Raw genomic sequence first — 19,316 nt, forward strand, 5'->3', positions numbered from 1 at the left:
ATCGGGACCTAACCTTCCATGCAGCCACTTCCGATCCTCTCCCGGAAGTTGCGCCGTGGAGCCAAATTCGAAGCTAGAGAAGACACGGAGGCACGGCCACCAAGCCTGACCCGTCGCCGTTTCCTTGGCTACCTCGGCGACTGGAGACCGACCAGTCATCATGCCTATCCGTGCCCTGTGCACCATCTGCTCCGACTTCTTTGATCAATCCCGCGACGTGGCCGCCATCCATTGCGGCCACACCTTCCACTCGCAGTGGTGAGTGAGCGCTGTGTTGGAGCTGGGCCCTCGCTCCCGTAGGGCTACAGGACTGTGGGGTGTCGGGGCTCCGGGCGACCCGTCCCGGAGCCCCAGACTGGTGATGAGGAAGGCGTTAGATGGAAGTCCCACGAGAGTTCCTGACCTGGGCAGAGGCGAGTTGTATGGCAGGCTTCCCCGAGGAGGTGACAACTGAGCTGAGGCCGGGGCTTGGGGTTGGGGTTGGGGTGGTGGAGGGGAAAGTACAAGGCTTGGTTTAATGAAGACAGAGTAGAGCTTTCTTTGATTGGCTTGCAGAGAGATGTGGTTTCAAAATTATTTGTCCGTGCAGATGCTTTCACCAAATTAGTGAGCTCTTTGTTTTCTGCCAGACCTGGTAGCCAACAGTCTACTGGATTTGTTGTGGTTTGCTTGATGGTTTGGAATGATTCTGTCCAGAGTCATCTTCTTGGTCAGACACTCCACTGTATTGACTGACCTCAGCAAACCCAAATTAACATCTAACGGCAAGGAGGTGCTCTGGAATCAAGGTGTTCTGCTGACTGGTAGGACCATTCTGTTGAGAGCGCAGCTGGTGGGGAGATCCCCCTGGTAGCTGTGGACAGGCTGAGTCCGAGTTCGTTTTTTAAATTTTGATGAAATAAAATTTAACATAAAATTAACATAACATAAAATCAACCATCTTTTCCTTTTCCTTTTTTTTCACTATACACTGTTCTATTGTAGAAATATATATATATAAAACATAACATGTAACATTTTGCAAAAGTTTACTTAACAAAAAAGTTCAGTATGAAAATATATACGATCTGATTTTTATATCATAGTAAAACAGGCCCTTTGGAAAGGACATATGGAAGCAATTGATTTCTCTAGTGAACACAGCCTTTGTTTATACTTGCTCCAAAACTTCTGACATGATGATACTGTTTTCTCATATTACCACCATTTCAGTATTGTTCTGTTGCCCAGCTTCACACATTCATCTCTCACAAGATTCATGAAGGGATCAAATTCCTGCAGTATTTCTTGGACATGTCTGCCTCCATTTAATTTCAATGACAACTTCATAAAATTTAAAAAATTTTTCAGGAGATTGTTTACTCAGTGAGCTCAAAGATGCCTTCCATTTTGACCATTTTAAGGGTGCAATTCAGTGGCATTAAGTACATTCATAACGTTGTGTAACCTTCACCACTATTTCCAGAACGTTTCCATCAGTCCAAACTAAGCACTGAATCCTTTAAACAATAATTTTCCATTCTCCCCTTCCCACAGCCCATGGAAACTTGTTTTACTTTCTGTCTCCTTGAATTTTTCTTTTCTAGGGACCTCCTATAAGTGAAATCACAACAGTTGGTTCTTTTAAGTTTGGCTTATTTCTCTAAGCATAGTGTTTTCAAGGTTCATCCATGTTGTAGCATGTTTCAGAATTTTACTCCTTTTTATGACTAAAGGATTATTATTCATTATATGAAAATACCACATTTTGTTTGTCCCTTCATCTGTTAATACACGTTGGGTTGTTTCCATGTTTTGGCTACTATGCGTAATGTTACTATGAACATTGGTGTACAAGTATATTTTCAAGTTCCTAGTGTCATTTATTTTGGATTATCCCCAGAGGTGGAATAGCTGGATCGTATGGTAATTCTATGTTTAATGTTTTGAAAAGCTGCCCTTCTGTTTTCCCGTGTCAGCTGCACCATTTTACATTCCTACTAACAATTCACAAGGGTTCCAGTTTCTCCACATCCTTGCCAAACTTGTTTTTTTTTTTTTAATAATAGCCATCATAATTGGTATCTTCACTTTTACTGTGTGTGTTTAAAGCTATCAGTTTCCCTCTTGGCACTGCTTTAGCTGTCTTACAGTTTTGATATGTTTTCATTTTCATTAATCTCATGGTATGTTCTTATTTCCTTTGCGATTTCTTCTTTGACCCATTGGTTGTCTAAGAGTGTGTTGTTTAATTTCTACACATTTGTGAATTTTCCATTTTTCTTTGGTTATTGATTTTTAGTTTCATTCTATTTTGATCAGAAAATATATTTTGTGTGATTTTCAGTCTTTTAAAAACTTTTAAGACTTGTTTTGTGGCCCACCATATGGCCTATCCTAGAGAATGTTCCATGTGCACTTGAGAAGAATGTGTTTTCTGCTATTGTTGGAGGGAGTATACATCTGTTAGGTTAGTTAGTTTAAAGTGTTGTTCAAGTCTTCTGTTTCCATATTGATCATCTGTCTGATTGTTCTATCCATTATTGAAATTGTGTAATATTGGTACCTCCAACTTTTATTGTAGAACTTGCTATTTCTCCCTTAATTCTGTACAATTTTCTTTCATGTATATTTTGTTAGGTATATATATGTTTATAATTGTTATTTCTTGTTGGAGTGAGCCTTTTCAGTTCAGTTCAGTTCAGTCTCACAGTCCTGTCCGACTCTTTGCAACCCCATGAACCGCAGCACGCCAGGCCTCCCTGTCCATCACCAACTCCCGGAGTCCACCCAAACCCATGTCCATTGAGTCGATGATGCCATCCAACCATCTCATCCTCTGTTGTCCCCTTCTCCTCCTGCCCTCAATCTTTCCCAGCATCAGGGTCTGTTCCAATGAGTCAGCTCTTCGCATCAGGTGGCTAAAGTATTGGAGTTTCAGCTTCAACATCAGTCCTTCCAATGAACACCCAGGACTGATCTCCTTTAGGATGGACTGGTTGGATCTCTTTGCAGTCCAAGGGACTTTCAAGAATCTTCTCCAACACCACAGGTCAAAAGCATCAATTCTTTGGTGCTCAGCTTTCTTTATAGTTCAACTCTCACATCCATACGTGACCACTGGAAAAACCATAGCCTTGACTAGATGGACCTTTGTTGGCAAAGTAATGTCTCTGCTTTTTAATATGCTGTCCAGGTTGGTCATAACTTTCCTTCCAAGGAGTAAGCATCTTTTAATTTCATTGCGGCAATCACCATCTGCAGTAATTTTGGAGCCCAGAAAAATAAAGTCGGCCACTGTTTCCACTGTTTGCCCATCTATCTGCCATGAAGAGATGGGACCGGATGCCATGATCTTAGTTTTCTGAATGTTGAGCTTTAAGCCAACTTTTTCACTCTCCTCTTTCACTTTCATCAAGAGGCTCTTTAGTTCTTCTTCACTTTCTGCCATAAGGGTGGTGTCATCTGCATATCTGAGGTTATTGATATTTCCCCCAGCAATCTTGATTCCAGCTTGTGCTTCCTCCAGCCCAGAGTTTCTCATGATGTACTCTGCATATAAGTTGAACAAGCAGGGTGACAATATACAGCCTTGACGTACTCCTTTTCCTATTTGGAACCAGTCTGTTGTTCCATGTCCAGTTCTAACTGTTGCTTCCTGACCTGCATACAGGTTTCTCAAGAGGCAGGTCAGGTGGTCTGGTATTCCCATTTCTTTCAGAATTTTCCACAGTTTATTGTGATCCACACAGTCAAAGGCTTCGGCATAGTCACTAAAGCAGAAATAGATATTTTTCTGGAACTCTCTTGCTTTTTCGATGATCCATCGGATGTTGGGAATTTGATCTCTGGTTCCTCTGCCTTTTCTAAAACCAGCTTGAACATCTGGAAGTTCACGGTTCACGTACTGTTGAAGCCTGGCTTGGAGAATTTTAAGCATTACTTTGCTAGCGTGTGAGATGAGTGCAATTGTGCGGTAGTTTGAGCATTCTTTGGCATTGCCTTTCTTTGGGATTGGAATGAAAACTGACCTTTTCCAGTCCTGTGGCCACTGCTGAGTTTTCCAGATTTGCTGGCATATTGAGTGCAGCACTTTCACAGGGTCATCTTTCAGGATTTGAAATAGCTCAACTGGAATTCCATCACCTCCACTAGCCTCTTATCAATATATAAAGTCATTATCTCCTGTATGCTTTTTTAACTTAAAGCTTGTTTTGTCTAACAATAATATATACCTCAATTCTCTTTTTGTTACTGTTTTTATTTATTCTGCTTGAAATTCATGAGGTTTCTTTAACTTGTGGAATAATTTCTTTACTCAGTTCTGGGGAACTATCAGCCATTATTTCTTCATATATTGCCTCTATTCCATTATCTCTTTTCTTTCTATATTAGCATCTCAATTCTGCTGTAACAAATTACCACTAACTTAGTGGCTTAAGACAACAGTAATTATTTTATAATTTTGGAGATCAGAAGTTCCAAAGTGGGTTTTGCTTGGTTAAAATGAAGATGGAAGTGGGGCTGTGCCTTCTTTGGCTCATGGCCCCTTTCGCCATCTTCAAAGTCAGCAGTGTTACATCTTCAAACCTCTCTGTATGACTCTGACACTCCTGTCTCTCTTATAAGGACATTTGTGATTACATGAGACACCCCTGGATAATCTCCCCATCTCCTTAACTTAATCACATCTCCAAATTACTCTTGTTGTATATGGTAGCATATTCACAAGTTTTGGTAATTAGGACATAGAGGGGAGGGCATTATTCTACCTAACACTTTCTTCCTGGAACTTCTAATTATATGTATCCTAGACCTCAAGGTAACTTTTATATCTCTTATCATTTCTTATGTATTTTTCCACCTTTCTAATTCTCAGTGTTTCCTCTGACATATCTTTCAATGTACTGATTCTTCAACTCTGCCTAAACTGCTATGAAATTCATCTGTTGAATTCTTAATTTGGGCCATTTGTTCAGTTTTGGAATTTGTTTATTTCTTATTCAATTCTGATATATTACCTTTTATTCTCAATTTCTCTTTTGGTATTTTAAATCTTAACTTTTGTTTATCCGGCATAGTGTGTCTGTCACGGTGGGTGACAATTCCAGTGTCTGAAGTCTCTGTGGTTATGTTCTAGTTTACAATATGCAGTGCTTTCCCTTGTGTAACTGTTTACCTTAAAACAAAGCATTATACTGAAATATAGTATAATACATAAAAGTACAAATATAAGAAATGTATAGCTTGCAGAATTTTTGCAAACTGAACACACCCATGCAACCAGAATTCAGAGCAAGAAACTAGACATCAGCACTCCAGAAACCTCCTGTTGAGAAAGACTGGGACTTGGGACACTCTTCCAGAGTGCTTGCATTTGCACCTGGACAAATGCCTCCTTAAACAACAGAACACAAAGAAACTCTCAAGGACTAAAAATAGCTACATGCAGGCTCAGCTGGGGCAAACTATGAACAAGAAGATACAAAAAGACCAAAACTCAGCTGCCATTTCTGAGGTCCTGGAGCAAAACCAGGGTACTGTACAGGATCCCTCCACACAGGACCACCAAAGGGGTGGGCACACCCACACCTAAGCTACCCCTGTGGTTCAACCTGCCAATCCGCCTGCTGCACTCACCCCATATGAGGAACCCACTCCTCACTCCCCGCCCCCCAGCGCCGTTGCAAGCAAGGACCTGTTGCTTATTTTTGCTCCGTCCTGGTGCAGTCCCAAGAAAGCCTTGCCTGCATTTCTCCTCTGGCCTCTTACCAGTCTCTGTGGATTAAAGAGTCCAAGAGCAGTCTTCCAGTTACTCCCACCAGCCCGCCTTTCCTCCACACAGAAGGATAGCCACTGTCTTGATTTCCAGCAATATAGATGAGTTTTGCCTACCTTTTACTTTATGTGAGTGGAATTAAACACAGTGTACTGGTTTGGGGTTTTTTTGGTATCAGGCTTCTTTTCTTCAATCTTACGTTTATGTAATTCACCCATAATTTGTTCTGAGTTGTAGACTCATTCATTCTCCTTGCTGTGTAGTAGTCCGTCATCGTGCATGGTTATATGTATTTGAAAAATTATTTACGGAAAAAAATTGCAGTCTAGAAAGATGGTATCATCTTCCTGAAAGGACAGTTTTTCCTGCTCCCTGGAGGGGGATTGTCTGCAAGTAGGCCAACTAGTAGATTGTCTACTACATTGTGTTTTTGTTTTGACTGCACCACCTGGCTTGTGGGATATTAGTTCCCCAACCAGGCAGTGAAAGCACAGAGTCCTTTCCCACTGGACCACTAGATAATTCCCTAGTAGAAGAATATTTTAATTAAAGTTTAGGGCAGATTGATGGTGCATAGCTGGGCTGTGTTTTACTTTTACTTCTGCTTGCTACCTCTAGTTTACCCTCACTTTGAAAGTTACCCCTTTGGAGTATTATAATTCCTATCTCTGAGGGACCCTGACTTTGACCATTGCCCCTAACCCCAATCAAAGGCTAGAAGGTTGATAAAATTACAGCTCAGGGGAGAGAAGTCCAAGCCAGCAAGGGCCAAAAAAAAAAAAAACGGCCAGTTGGTTGGATTGCTTGTACCAGTCAGGCCTTGTGGGATATACCATCACTACCTGAGGTACTGCCCACCTGGGTGGGCAGGCAATGGGTTGGGGAGGAGCAGGACAGATGCTGTAATGGTCAGGGTGGCTACCTGGCCTCTATGTCTCCCCCTAAAACCAGTCTGTTTTTCTGTTCTCATTCCAGCCTAATTCAGTGGTTTGAGACAGCACCAAGTCGGACCTGCCCACAGTGCCGAATCCAGGTGAAGTTGGTGGGGTGAAAACTCCTCAGCTAAAGACACTCCTTGCCAGGGAGCAAGGATGAAGAGAGATCTCTGAAGCAAAGCAATGTCTTTGACCTATCTGGACCTCCTAGTTTGAGGCTGGTTGAGCCTCACTTGTGTTCTTAAGTGGCTCGGGAGGCCTGCTTATGCCCAAGGGTAGCTGGCAGATGGACTCGTTGCCTGGGCCAGTCTTCACCTGGCTAGATTTGGTCTGCTTATCTGCCTTTCCCCTGCGATGCCCGGCACCTAGAGTTGGGGTATCTTTTGAGCAGTTACCACATGGATCTGTAATGACATGACTTCAGTAACTAGTGGTACCCAGCTTGGGACACCTACAGGATTGCAGAGGTCACCTCACTCCAAGGGATGTGCTGTGAAAGGTTAGGCGGGAGATGGGAGATGGGCTGCATGTCCCCTGTCCTCCTTGCCCATGACCCAGCTATGCAGTCACACTGTCTCATTCTTTCATTCAGGTCGGCAAAAGAACCATTATCAATAAGCTCTACTTTGACCTTGCCCAGGAGGAGGAGAATGTCTTAGATGCAGAATTCTTAAAGGTACCCAGACTTTATCTCATTCTGCTGAATCCCAGGCCCTCTGAGAGTTCACTTTCTGCTCCTACCCAGAGAGGGTATCTAGAGCCTGGAGATGGGTTCTGGAAGGGGAGACTTGATAGAGATTTCAAGGGACAGTGAGAGCAGAGAATAATTGATAATGTTCTAGTCATTGGAGAAATCCTCCGTCAGGGAGGAAGGGAGCCACTTGACTGTGAGCCCTCCCCTTGGGATTTCAGAGCAGTTCTTACCATAGTTTAGAATGTGTCTCTCGAAGTCCCCTCACCTTGCAAAGGATCTACAACCATCTTTTCCAGTCCTCAGCCAGGGAAGATGTGTGAACCAACTGTTCGCAAAGCTGCCTGTGCCTCACAACTGCCTGGGCAGCTTGGTATGTATCCAGGTGCCTGAGTCTTTCCCAGAGCAGGAGTGGAGGGCAGGGCCCCTGGAATCAAGATACGCAGCCAGGATGGAAACCCACCTGCAGGGGAGGGTGGGTGGATTCCCTCCCACACTGCTACTGCTTCCCCTCCAAGCCTAAGATTTAGCTTGCTTTGTGCACAAAGGGGTTGGATTGGCAGAAACCTCTCAAGGAAGTGGGATTGGGGTTCGCAAGTGAACCTGGACTCTGAGGGTTAATTTTCTGGGCATCTGTCAGATTAGGATTCATTTGGCCCTGGCCCCCGGGGGGGCTGTGACGTCCTTGGAACCTCACTGCTTCAAGAACGTGGAGCTTTTGTGCTTAAAGCTAACGTGTTCATCGTCATGGCAACTGCTCCCAGTTTTGTTTTTTTTTTTGCTCCCAGTTTTAAGCCGTGTCCTCCTTGTGAGAAAAGCAACAAAGGCAGCTTCAGTTCTTTCTGATATTCTAGGCCATATCTGGGAGACAGGAAGGCAAAATCTTGAGTAGTTTGGAGCAAGGGCTTGGAAGGCACCCTGCTTGGGTATGGAAGGTGCTAGGGGACTAGTGGTAAGGTTGGGCTGGCAGCTGCTCTTAGGCAGCCCGTGTGTGCCCTTCTCTACCCACGGCTTCCACTTGAGATGTCCAGCCTGTTTAACCAGCTCAGCCACCAATAGCTCCTGCCCCAGAGTCTTGAGTAGAGAGTTTGACAACAGGAGCTTAGCCACAAACAGGGACCTGGCCTTGTGTTGGTCATAATACTGAGTCTTGCATTGACCTGGGAAGAGTAACCTGGATGAGGATTGTTCTGCATCCAGCTACCACCGTGGACCCTAGGCCAAGCCTTTCACGTCTACTGAGCCTGGTTTTCCTGCTTACGGAGTAGACACATCTCTTGCCCACAAGTGTGTTGAGTGCATGGGACTCCTGAATGGGAGTGGAGCTCTCTTCTGCTCCAGCCTCTCAGTGGTTCTGTGGCAGTGACTTTGGAACATAGGCACAGGCTTGGGGAGGCTCGTTTGACCCTCACAACAGTCTGGTTAGAGCCTAGCGCAGGTGAGGTTTCATCCAGGGGTGCAGAATTGTCTTGGCTCCCCTACCCTATTGGATTCTGGGGCTGGAAGAGTCCTGGTACACAGAGCCAGCTTAGGGCTGGGAATGGGTAGACCATGAAGCAGGTAGGACCCAGGGTGGAGGGAGCAGTGTGGCCCGGGGTGCTCGGCAATCCCAAATCTGTGTCCCCAGTGGGTCCAGCTAATGCCAGGGAGGGTCAGGGCAGGCACAGGCCCGAGGAAACGATGGAAGCCTCTGCCATAAAACCGACTGCACAGGCCAGGCTCCACTTCTTTTGCCCCCGTTATGCCTCTTTTCCCGTCCTAGGGTCTTGTACCTGAGATTATCTTCATTTTACTGACTTTTTAAAACGACACTCAGAGACAAAGCAAGGCTTCTGTCTCCCTTGTTGATCTCGCTTGGCCTTGAGGAGCAGCAGGTTCATGCTTCTCTGGGCCCACAGGCCTCATTGTCCCTGCCTGGGGCTCCCCACAGACCTTATGTGAGTCTGGGTGGGGGCCAGCTGTGATGCCTTCTTGCTGCTTACTGTGAGTATTGCCTTGCAGAATGAACTGGATAATACCAGAGCCCTGCTTTCCCAGAAAGGTGAGTTCCCAGGGGCCTTGGGAAGCCCCCGACTTGGGTACTGAACTGAGGCTTGGGAGGAAGGCCTCAGCCTTCTGGGATATCCAGGGGCTCTCCCTGCTTGATATATCCAAGACATATCAGCTCTTGTGATGGCAGAAAAGGAAAGGAAAGGGAGATGACTGATGCTGTTCACCTAGATGAGGTGAGCCTCTTCTTTGTCTGGGGCTGCTTGCCTAGGACCCAGTCTGGGAGGAGTCTACCTGACAGGTCAGAATATTGTAGTTGAGGGTTCCGCTGCCAGATTTGGCAGGAACATGCTTGAGGGTTTCCCTCATAGCTCAGTTGGTAAAGAATCCACCTGCAATGCAGGAGACCCTGGTTTGATTTCCTGGTTGGGAAGATCCCTGGAGAAGGGATAGGCTACCCACTCCAGTATTCTTGGGCTTCCCTTGTGGCTCAGCTGGTACAGAATCTGCCTGCAATGTGGGAGACCTGGGTTCGATCCTTGGGTTGGGAAGATTCCCTGGAGAAGGGAAAAGCTACCCACTCCAGTGTTCTGGCCTGGAGAACTCCATGGACTGTATAGTCCATGGGGTCGCAAAGAGTCGGACACGACAGAGCAGCTTTCACTTTGACTTTTTCAGTGCTTGAGTTCTGGGATGATGAATTAACTAGACCCGTGAGATCAGGGAGCAGTGAGATCTTTACTCCACAGATGCTCTACTCAGTAACTCTGAGCAGCAGAAAAAGGGTCTCATCCCCAGAATGGCTGGGCGTCCCTGGTTTGGTGCTTGCCAGAGAGATAAGCAGGCTGCCTGACTTTGTGGCCCATGACTTGTTCCTCACCTGGCTCTGGGGTGTGGTGCTGGGGCCCAAGGGCCCAGATTTTCATAGTGCACAGTGGACAGGCCTCTCCTCTCCCTCTGTCCCCCACCCCTGCTCCAGAGAAGGAAAAACGAGACAGCCAGCTCATCATCGACTCTCTGCGGGACACTCTGGATGAGCGCAACGCCACTGTGGAGTCCCTGCAGAGGGCCTTGGACAAGGCCGAGATGCTGTGCTCCGCCCTCAAGGTGGGTCCCCAGCCCCCGTGGGCACAGGTTGCTGGGGAGATACAGTCTTCTTCCTGAGCTCACCACACTGGGCTTGTCTTTTATGTCTGCCTTGGTCAATACCGTGGTCTGTATAGTTGTAAAATAGAGGGAAATTCCATCTTCCCCAGGCCTCCTACCCAGCCCATGAGAAAAGGGTCTTGCCCGCACCTGTGGATGTTGTACTAGTTAGTTTGGAGAGGTGAGGCCTGCCCAGTGCTTCGTGGAAGGACTGCTCAACCGAGACCTCAGTGAGCCTAGGCCATGTTTCCCAAAGTGGTTTGTACTCCACTGACAAAGCCAGCCTGAAGAACCTTCCATTAGCGAGCCTGTCCTTGGCTGGGCTGCTCTCTGGAGCCACATCAAACAGCATCCCAGAGAGAAGCAGGGGGCCTTTGAAGTCAGCTGTGCTGAGCTGACCGGGCAGATCAAAGCCTGCAGAGCAAGCAGCTCTAGACCCAGATGAATTTTGTATCAGCCTGGGTTGGTGAGCCTCTTGCTCTCCAAGGGGCAGGAGGTGATTGATCTGAATCCATAGTTGATATTCTGACCTCATATGAAGGAGCCAGTCCTTGCCGGATGCCATTTGAAAAGGAAAAGGACCCATCTGGGTGAACAGATAGGGCCCCAAGGTGTTCACCGTTTCTGGCTCTGCTTGGTGGCTGGATTGGATCACGTGGCCTGGCCAATGGGAAGGAAGGAGTGAACCAGCACCTGGCCGCAGAGCAGGAGTGTGTTGGCGTTCCCAGGTTGGAGATGAAGTGGCCAGGTGCTGAGGGCAGCTGTCCTACCCTGGCAACTGTCCATAGCTGATGGATAGCATGTCTTGGATCTGTGTTCCAGGCTTCTTCAGCTTCCTACACAGTAGGTCCCTGGACCCTGGCAGCCCCCAGCAGGCCTTTAGATGCTGAGAGTGGGCTATGCTGATGGTAAGACGTATCTCAGGAGGAAGCAAGCCAGGGGAGTGAGGAAGCAGCTGGTACAGGGCCTCGTAGCAGCAAAAGCACACACCAGAGTGGGGCCCAGGAGTCTTACCTCCTGGGGCTAGAGCACATGCTTATCAGCATTTTCAAAAGCAGACAGTTCTAGGGTGGAGTTCTCCCAGCGACTTTAGCCTTGACCCCTGGGAGCCTCCAAGCAACAGACATGTGGGGGTGCATTTGCTCTTCAGAAGCAGATGAAGTACTTGGAGCAGCAGCAAGATGAGGCCAAGCAAGCACGGGAGGAGGCCCGCCGACTCCGGAGCAAGATGAAGAGCATGGAGCGGTGAGCTTAGAGCTGGGGCCTACCTTGTGCCCTTGCACCCCCGGGGCATGGCTCTCAGGGCTACAGCTGGGGTTGGCTCAGCTCAGTGGCTCTGCTCTCCGTAGGCCACAGGGGCCTCAGGCCTTACTCAGCCTCTGCGGGCTCCTCCACCTTCCATGGGAAACCTAGCAGGGCTTTTGTTCCAAGAACCTCTCCCTGGGGATCCCTGACCTGAGGCCCTCTGTCAGCACCCCTTCTCCCTCAGCAGTGTCCCTGCAGCTGTGCTGAGCTCTGCACTGGGGCCTTTCTTTGGGCAGAGCCGCCTGCTAAAGCATCCTAGCAGCTCAGGCTGTCTCCATAGCAACGGCAGCAAAGGGAGGCAGAGCTGCACTGGGTACCTACCCATCAGCCTCCAGATTTTAAATGCCGTGGGCCGGGTGTTTTTCAGAATCGAGCTCCTACTCCAGAGCCAGCGGCCCGAGGTGGAGGAGATGATCCGAGACATGGGTGTGGGACAATCCGCGGTGGAGCAGTTGGCTGTGTACTGCGTGTCCCTCAAGAAGTGGGTACTCTGGCCCCTGTATCCAAGCTGAATCATGGCCCCCAAGCCATGCCCCTCCGCGTGTTGCCCGTCTCTTGTGAAGCAGAGCAGGCCGAGGAAGGAGCAGGCTCTGGAGCCCTGCTGCCTTCGTTTGAACCACATCCCACCTCTTACTGTGTGGCCAGGAGCCAGTTTCTTAACGTCTCTGATCCTTAGCTTCCTGAATGGAGATAATAATAACCTGCCTCACAGGATTATTGAGAGAATTGCATGTGAATTATAAGTGTTATTTCTAAGGAGGTTGGCACAGCTCGCCGTTCTCCAGTTTGATATCTGGAGCCTGTTCCCCATTAGCACGCGGTTACTGACCCTGCCTGGCTTGCATCAGAAACTTAGCTCAGGTGTTCACTCCCATGGGTGTGGGGTTGGAGAAAAGGGGCCACTTGGCTGACAGGTATGAAGGATCCCCTATGCCTTGTGCGCAGCCAGGTGATGTAGGGGGCCTCCTAGTGGGGCCAGGGTTTCCTGCACACCCTCTCAAATCTCCAGTGCCTGCAGGCAGGCAGGAAACAAGAGCTTCACTAGCTCTTCTAGCGTCTGGGGTGCTCGACCCCCCACAGCACCAGCTGGTCCCTGCTGGGCTCGGGTGTCAGAGTTGGAATGAGAAGGGCCAAGGGGTTGGACCAGGCTTTGTGTTTGCTTGGTGCTGTGACTCAGTCTGACTAGGGGGTGTCCTGGGCTGACATCTCTTTCCGTGGTCCCTTCGTAGAGAGTATGAGAATCTAAAAGAGGCACGGAAGGCCTCAGGGGAGCTAGCTGACAAACTGAAGAAGGACTTGTTTTCTTCCAGAAGGAAGGTAACTTAATGGGGAGCCGAGGGTGAGGGGAGAGGTGGCTGTCCTTTTGTCATGCGTGTGAGTGTCTCCTAGGCAAGGCCCTGGGGCTGTGGGATGACTCACAGAGACTGGCTTCTGGTCCTCACTAGGCACTGACTCTGGCTTGCATGGCTTGTCTGCTTAGGGTGGTAGGTCACGTACCTGTCGCCCCAGCACCTGCACACTTCTGTTTTCCTCTGCTCTCTGGGTATCTCTCAGCTGCCTGGGGCACATAGGTCCCAAATGTAATGGCTTCAGGGGCCTGTTTTTTGTTCCAGGCCTAGAGGAGGAGGCCTCTTGTTCTTTTCTTTGCGGTTGATTTTATTTATTTATTGTGTGTGTGTTTTGCCATTTGGCTTATTCCCCTTGTTCCTCGGTTCCCTGACAAGGGATTGAACCTGGGCCATTGGCAGTGAAAGCCCAGAATTCTCACCACTAGACCACCAGGGAACTCCCTGTAGAAGGCCTCTTGAAACCTGAATCAGTCAACACAGCTGCTTTTATTTCTGGGCATGGTGCATCTCGGCATGGATATAGGGAGGAGCCCTGGACTGCTCCAGATGAACGCTGCCAGACTAAGACTAAGGTCCAACCCCATGGAGCTTGGGTCTTCCCTGTGTCCCCCGCTCCTCCTGGGCCTGGGCTCCCATGAGCTAGTGTAGCAGCAGGTGGGAGCAGGGCACACAGCCACCCCTGTGTTCATCCTTCACTCCTTACACTTTCTTGCAGTTGCAGACAGTCTGCTCTGAACTGGACCAGGCCAAGTTGGAGCTGAGGTCGTCTCAGAAGGACTTACAGAGTGCTGACAAGGAAATCGCGGTGAGGAACATCTATGAGCAGGTGGGAAGGAGAGGTGGTTTATGTGCCCTCCAAGAGCTGGGCTGGGTGAGTTCTGCCCATGAACCCAGCATCAGTCAGTGGTCGCAGCTCTGGGCTCCCTGTATCCTCCTGGTTTGGGGTGGGTCAGGACAGGAATCTTGGCCTTTGGTCTGGGCTTCTCAGCAAAGGACAGAAAGCATAGGGGTCTTGCTCACAGTCTGTCCTGTACCTGCATCCTTGAGGTCACCAGAGGAGGGGCTCCGCCAGAGCGGTTCTGAGGTCAGGTGATCCTGGCCTCCTGAGCCTGATATTTGACTATCAGGCCTTGTTCTGGTCCCAGTGGGCTTGCCTGTCATACGTACTGTGCACATCCTTGGCGGTCACTGTGGACTTGGTGCCTCAGCCTTTCTTTCACACTCTTCTCTTTCCTTCCTGAAGAGCCTGAAAAAAAAGCTGACGATACTGCAGGAAACCCTGAAGCTGCCACCAGGAGACAGTGAAACTATCAACCGCCTCGTTTTAGAGAGGTTTGTTGACCCTCTGGGGTGGAATAGGGACTCCAAGCTGGAGGAGCTCCCTGGTAAGGGTGTCTTCACCCTTTCTGGCTTTGTTGGGGGTAGGTGGCCCAGGTCGGCCTGAAGGTTGTGGACCTCCTGCCCTGAGTGACAACCAAGACTGAACTGGAAAGCAGCTTTGAGGCAGGTCCTGGGCTCTGACAAAGAGAGACCAGAAAGGACCTAGGGATGGTCAGAGAAAGGAGAGGAGCATCCTGTGTATGGAGCAGCTCACCTAATATATCCGCCTGCCCCAGGTTCTGAAACAAACACGAAACCACCCACCAAAAGAGCTCTCCTCTGATCCCAGCACCGTCACACTAAAGCTGCCAGCAGAGGGAGCCAAGAGGCCAAGGGATGGGTGTCCCTGTGTGTGTGGCCTCCTGGAAGCCAACAGGCTGAGGGTCCTCAGGCCTGGCTGGCCCGCTCGTGGTCCAGACAGAAAACACAACCCAGCGACCCAGCTGCTTTTATTCGAGCCACTTTTCAATGTTGGAAAATCACTATGCTGCTTCTTCTGCGCATCCACTCATTTGCTCAGAGCCTGCCCATCTAACTTATGAGCTGCCTCCCTGGCCCTTTCCCTTGCTACCACCTCTGTGTGAGGCTTGGGACCCATCCTTTTCTCCTCCCATCTGTCCAGCATAGCAACCCCTAGGCATCCTACCACTCCCTTGCCAAACACCTCCCAGGACCCTCTGCACTCAGCCCTCATGGAGCTGGCCTTGTGGGCGGGGTGGACCTTCAGGCTTCAGGCCAATCGCACTGCCCCTTGCAGCAGGACACCCCTTGCCTTACTGCTCCGTGTCCCGCTGCTCCATGTCCTCTTGCTCTGTGTCCTCTTGCTCTGTGTTCCCCTGCTCCGTGGCCCCCTGCTCTGTGTCCTCTTGCTCCATGGCCCCCTGCTCTGTGTCCTCTTGCTCCGTGTCCCGCTGCTCCGTGTCCTCTTGCTCCGTGTCCCGCTGCTCCGTGTCCCGCTGCTCCGTGGCCCCCTGCTCCATGTCCTCTTGCTCCATGTCCTCCTGCTCTGTGGCCCCCTGCTCCATGGCCCCCTGCTCTGTGTCCTCCTGCTCCATGTCCTCCTGCTGTTCTCCACACTGAAGGGTCCACTGTCGTCTGCACTCCCTTCCCTAGTCTCCTCAGAAGAAATGAGCTTACTGTCTTCTGCACAGGTACTGCTTCATATTCAGATGCCATTGGGTGCCAGGGGCCACAGAGGTGCTCTGGAGGCTTGTGTACACCCTGGTCCCCCCTAGGATGTACACACCCAGCTGTGGCACGTGAGATCTTCCCCGACCAGGCATCGAACCCTCATTCCCTGCATTGCACGGCAGATTACCAACCACCAGACCACCAGGGAGGTCTCTAGGAACACTACTTGAATGTATGTCTCATATTCAAGCTCTGAAAGTGCCAACCCCCTAGGGGAGTTGTTTGGACAGTCTCTAATACTGTCCACTGGCCATGATAAGTAGCACTGGAAGGAACATCCATCTGTTTCAGTCTGTGGTCACCTCTCTGACAGGATCCTTGCATGCACTCTGAGAAATGAGGCTTCTTGAACAAAAGGTTTTTCATTTGTGTATTTGGATTTTCTGTGGGTTTCTGCTTGCTTCCTTGCATGTCTTCCAGACTTCCACCGTGTGAAGGACCAAGCCAAGGACTAATCTTTTTTTTCTGGAGAGATTAGGGTTTCCTTGCAGGATGGCTCTAAACCAGGTGTGAGCTCCAGGCCCCTGGAGCTGATCCATCTCTAATGCTTGAAGGGCTGTTGCCACTGTGATCTTGAGTAACCAAACTGTCTCTGCCTTATAGCCCAGCTCCCGTGGAGATGCTGAGCCTGAAGCTTCGCCGGCCAGCCTTTGGCGATGATATTGACCTCAATGCCACCTTTAATGTGGACACTCCCCCAACCCAGTCCTCCAGCACCCAGCATGGCCTTGCCAAGAGGCTCTTCCCTGAGAAGGCACAGTAAGTGGTAGTCCCCAGCCCTTCCACAGCCTGGAGGGAGGATGGCTAAGAGATCTCTGCAGATCCTGTGCTAACAGCTCTGAGTGACTGACGAGGCACTGAGGGTCACCTGGGTTTGGACATGAATCTGGTTCCAGCCACCTCTTCTTCTCTCTCCTGAGTACTCACTCTATACAAAGCCCTTCTCTTGCTTATCTCATTAATCCTCACGTCTCTCTCTTGCAGTTCTCCTGTTCAGGACATTCCCAAGAAGATGCCCAAAGGCCCCAGGCAGGTAAGGCCCCCGATCTTCAGGCAGTCACCTTCCTTGGCCAGGACTGAGTATGAAGCTGGGCTTCTGAGAGGTCAGGGTCTTGCCAGAGCCTTCTCATTCCTGGAAGATTAAAGCACTCTGGAGCCACCCTGGGAACTCTACTGCCTCTCCTTCCCACCTCTGGATGAGGCACCAGAGATCCTGATCCTGTTCCCACATGCCTCCCACCCTCCTCTTTGCTGCCACCTGGCTCATCGAATGTGGCTCTGGGGTCCCCTCTGCAGGAGTCCCAGCTCTCGCTGGGGGGCCAGCGCTGTCTCGGGGAGCCTGATGAGGAGCTGGCTAGTGCGTTCCCTGTCTTCATCCGGAATGCTGTCCTGGGCCAGAAACAGACCAAGAAGGTCAGGGCAGAGCCCTGCCGCAGCACAGATGCAGTGAGTGCGGTTTCCCACAAGTGAAAAGTGTCTGCCTTCTTGCAGGTGGGGCTGGGTGACCCTAGCCCATTAGGCCAGCCCACTCACCTCTTCCTTCTGCTTTAGGTAAGGATAGGCTTCGATGGACTTGGAGGCCGAACAAAATTCATCCAGCCTGTATCCTTATTTTGCTGTGTTGGGCTGAGCTAAGCTATGGTGTCCACGTCATCCCTCACCTGCACCCCCAGACCCCAGCTTACTGGTGGCTGCAGCCCCAGGTGGGCAGAGCCAGACCTTGCCCCATGTAGCAGCGCTGCCCACCCCCAAGGCTGAGCCCTGCATTCCAGTCCTCTCTGTAGGCCTCTTCCTTGACATTTCCCTCAGACCGACACAACTATGATCCGCCCACTGCCGGTTAAACCAAAGCCCAAGGCCAGGGCTAGGCAGAAACTGGGGGCCAGGACAGTGCCCACCCCCTCCCAGGCCACACTGGACAATTTCCTGTGGTAGTTTGAACAGTGAGTCTGATCAGTGGCCGGATACATGCCTCTGACTTACAGGCTGAGGACTGGTGATCGGCTTGGCAGAGGGTTTGGCAGGCATGGCCCCTCTTCTAGGACCAGCCCTGTGGACAAGGATAAATAAGAAGATGGGGGTGAAAGTGGGGCCCAGAAACCTGCTTTTCCTGCACACACCCTGCCCCACCCCCCATCACAATGGGTCTCCCTGTGGGGACTGATGTGATCAGCTCAGTGTTCCTGCCAGCAGGGCTTGCCCCTTGTTGCAGACTTCCGTTTATAGCCATGATCAGATGTGGCTGGGCTAACTTCTGGTCCTTAGACCAGGGTCTTTTGTTGACTGTAAGCACCAAAGTCTTGAGGCTTCTCAGGCCGCCTCGGCCTGCCCAGGCTTCTGCCTGCCTCTGGCTTGCTGTTGGCATGGCCTGGGCCAGGCAGGGCAGGGAATGGGCAATAGGTAGGGAAAGGAGGGGGCAGATTTCTATGTGAAATAAAAAAGATATGGTCTTTTCTTCTTGGCTCTGGGAGGGTAAATTTGCACTCACTTCAAAAAACTGACTTGCATGATTTTCTAAAGGGGCGACTTTCACCTAGACCCAGACCCAGAAATTCCACCCTTAGGCATGTGCCCTCTCAAAGGGCACAGGGAGACTCTAACAAGAGCGACGTCACCTAGCTTGTCCACAGTCTGTAACCTGGGCACAGTGCAAGGCCATAAGCAGGAGAGCAAATGGGTGAACCAGGGTCTAGACACACAGGGAACTCACAGCAAGCACAACAAGTGACCTGTGACAACCCCCTCTTCACCTTTCAACTCTGCCAGCCAAATTGCTAGCCTGCGCAGCTTGGCTTCAAGAGCACTTTCTCCCAGAAGACTTCTCTTTGAAGTCCTAACTTGGGTGAGGACTTGGGCTTCCCTAGTGACTCACTTGGTAAAGAATCTGCCTTGCAGTGCAGGAGACCCAGGTTCAATCCCTGGGTCAGGAAGATCCCCTGGAGAAGGAAATGGCAACCCATTCCAGTATTCTTGCCTGGAAAATCCCATGGACAGAGGAGTCTGGTGGGCTACAGTCCATGGGGTCATAAAGAATCGGACACAACTGAGTGTCTGAGCATGTTTAGGTGAGGACCCCTAAACTTCCCTCTCTCATTACTGGGTGGGTGTTCACCTGTTTCTGCACATTCCAGCATGGACCTGGCACAAGAGAGAATGCTTCAGTCTGAGAGTGCCCGCCTGCTCCCCTGCAGGTGTGTGGGAGCCTGGGGCTTCTTGAGGGGGGAAGTGATGCTCTTGGTTATGGGAGTTGGACTCCTTTGGTGCTGCCTTGAGCCAAGGATGGTTAGGGAGGGGAAGTGCAGCATCAAATTAAGGGTGCAATGGCTGGCTAATAGCTTTCTTATAGATCAGTAATCAATTAGAATTAAAAACCCAGAAACAAAAAGAAGAAAAAATAATAACATTAAAAACCCAGTACCATTTAGCACCAAGAAAGAAGAAGAAAGGAAACAAATATTTAGATATAAATCAAAAAAAATATGTGCAAGATCTCTGTGAGGGAAAACTACAAAGCTCTAGGTCTATACTTACAATGGAACATTATTCAGCCTTTAAAAAAAATTGTGAAACGT

At 49.7% G+C, this 19,316-nt stretch overlaps 1 protein-coding gene and 1 pseudogene across 3 annotated transcripts; one reads left to right on the top strand and one right to left on the bottom strand.

Annotated features, from left to right (window-relative positions):
- The first annotated feature begins 52 nt into the window (after positions 1-52).
- TRAIP (TRAF interacting protein) lies at positions 53-18,199 on the top strand. 2 transcript variants are annotated; one of them, XM_081525589.1, is made up of 15 exons: positions 53-258; positions 6,734-6,791; positions 7,286-7,369; positions 9,386-9,425; positions 10,353-10,480; positions 11,670-11,764; positions 12,192-12,305; positions 13,054-13,141; positions 13,889-13,978; positions 14,417-14,505; positions 16,348-16,503; positions 16,729-16,777; positions 17,041-17,190; positions 17,296-17,346; positions 17,554-18,199. In XM_081525589.1, the coding sequence occupies exons 1-15, from the start codon at positions 161-163 to the stop codon at positions 17,677-17,679; spliced, it is 1,416 nt and encodes a 471-aa protein (XP_081381715.1). In that variant the 5' UTR covers positions 53-160; the 3' UTR covers positions 17,680-18,199. The 2 variants fall into 2 exon arrangements, with proteins under 2 accessions (XP_081381715.1, XP_081381716.1); XM_081525590.1 differs by having other exon boundaries at positions 11,673-11,764.
- LOC145520070 (small nuclear ribonucleoprotein G pseudogene) lies at positions 1,151-3,470 on the bottom strand (annotated as a pseudogene). The gene has a single exon (XR_014064196.1). The product of XR_014064196.1 is annotated as a small nuclear ribonucleoprotein G pseudogene (transcript).
- Positions 18,200-19,316: the final 1,117 nt, after the last annotated feature.

Source organism: Giraffa tippelskirchi, chromosome 9 (assembly GCF_054371585.1).
Source record: "Giraffa tippelskirchi isolate mGirTip1 chromosome 9, T2T-mGirTip1v1.2.pri, whole genome shotgun sequence".
NCBI lineage: Eukaryota > Metazoa > Chordata > Mammalia > Artiodactyla > Giraffidae > Giraffa > Giraffa tippelskirchi.

Coding starts and splice junctions, on each gene's coding strand:
- TRAIP (XM_081525589.1), top strand. CDS start 161: ATGCCTATCCGTGCCCTGTGCACCATCTGCTCCGACTTCTTTGATCAA. Junction 17,191..17,295: donor CCTGCCGCAGCACAGATGCA/GTGAGTGCGGTT, acceptor CTTCTGCTTTAG/GTAAGGATAGGCTTCGATGG. Junction 17,347..17,553: donor GAACAAAATTCATCCAGCCT/GTATCCTTATTT, acceptor CATTTCCCTCAG/ACCGACACAACTATGATCCG.